This window comes from Eriocheir sinensis, chromosome 16 (assembly GCF_024679095.1).
Source record: "Eriocheir sinensis breed Jianghai 21 chromosome 16, ASM2467909v1, whole genome shotgun sequence".
NCBI classification, from domain to species: domain Eukaryota; kingdom Metazoa; phylum Arthropoda; class Malacostraca; order Decapoda; family Varunidae; genus Eriocheir; species Eriocheir sinensis.
Window position 1 is genome coordinate 7,852,193 of NC_066524.1, and position 918 is coordinate 7,853,110.

The following is a 918-nucleotide window of genomic DNA, read 5'->3' on the forward strand; positions in this document are numbered from 1 at the left end:
TGGGAAGTAGAGGAAGAACTGGGAGCTCGTCGATGATAGATGGATCCACAGGGTTAGTGCTGTTCAAAAGTTGAGACAGGTGTTCTCTCCACCTCTCCAAAATACCCTGGTCGGCGAAGAGCTGGATTTGCACTGCCTTCCTGATCCACCAGGCGTTTTCCATGGCGCGGAGCTCGGACTGAGCACGGGAGCGGAGGTCCGCGTGCCGCTGGCGGAGAGGGACCGATAACGGGTTAGCAAGGCAGGAATTGTGGGCTGCGTTTTTCTCAGCCAGCAGGGCCCGGATGCCCTCCGCGTTCTCATCAAACCAATCCTGATGTCGGCACTCATTCTCCCCGAGTGCCGTTTTAGCAGCCTCTAAAAGGGCAGTGGAGAATTGATCCCAGTATGCAGTGAGATCAGAGGCGGATGCCACAGGTGGGGGCTCAGGGGTGTCATCGAGCCTGGCAACAACCTCCTGGCGGAGGAGAGACAGCTTAACTGGATCACTGATAGCATTGCGGTTGATGCTCTTCTTTGGTTTGGATTTTTTGATGGGAGGTCGAATGCGTAGCCGTAGGAGGGCTCTGACGAGACGATGATCGACCCAGCATTCAGCACCCCTCATAGCAGGCGTGATGGATACGTCACACACGTCGGAGCTCCGGACTATCACGTAGTCCAGCAAGTGCCAGTGACGAGATCGGGGGTGCATCCACGTCGTATTGTATTTGTTGGGCTGTTGGAAGATGGTGTTTGTGATGGTGAGATCGAACTCCGCACTGTTGGATTTCCCGATACCATGTCGGCCTATGACACCTCCCCAAATATGGTAGTCATTGCCAACTCGGGCATTGAAGTCCCCGAGTAAGATCAATTTATCAGTGTGCGGGACGCGCAGGAGCGGAGTGACTCATAAAAAGTATCCTTGTCGTCGTC

The 918-nt window shown here is 54.7% G+C and overlaps 1 protein-coding gene across 1 annotated transcript in view; it reads left to right on the forward strand.

Moving 5' to 3' along the window:
* The first annotated feature begins 781 nt into the window (after positions 1 to 781).
* LOC126999149 (uncharacterized) overlaps positions 782 to 918 on the forward strand; it is a 4,670-nt gene continuing 4,533 nt past the window's right edge. The window contains exon 1 of the mRNA XM_050861480.1: positions 782 to 846. Within this exon, the coding sequence (XP_050717437.1) occupies positions 782 to 846 (65 nt within the window). The remainder of the gene's footprint in view (positions 847 to 918) is intronic.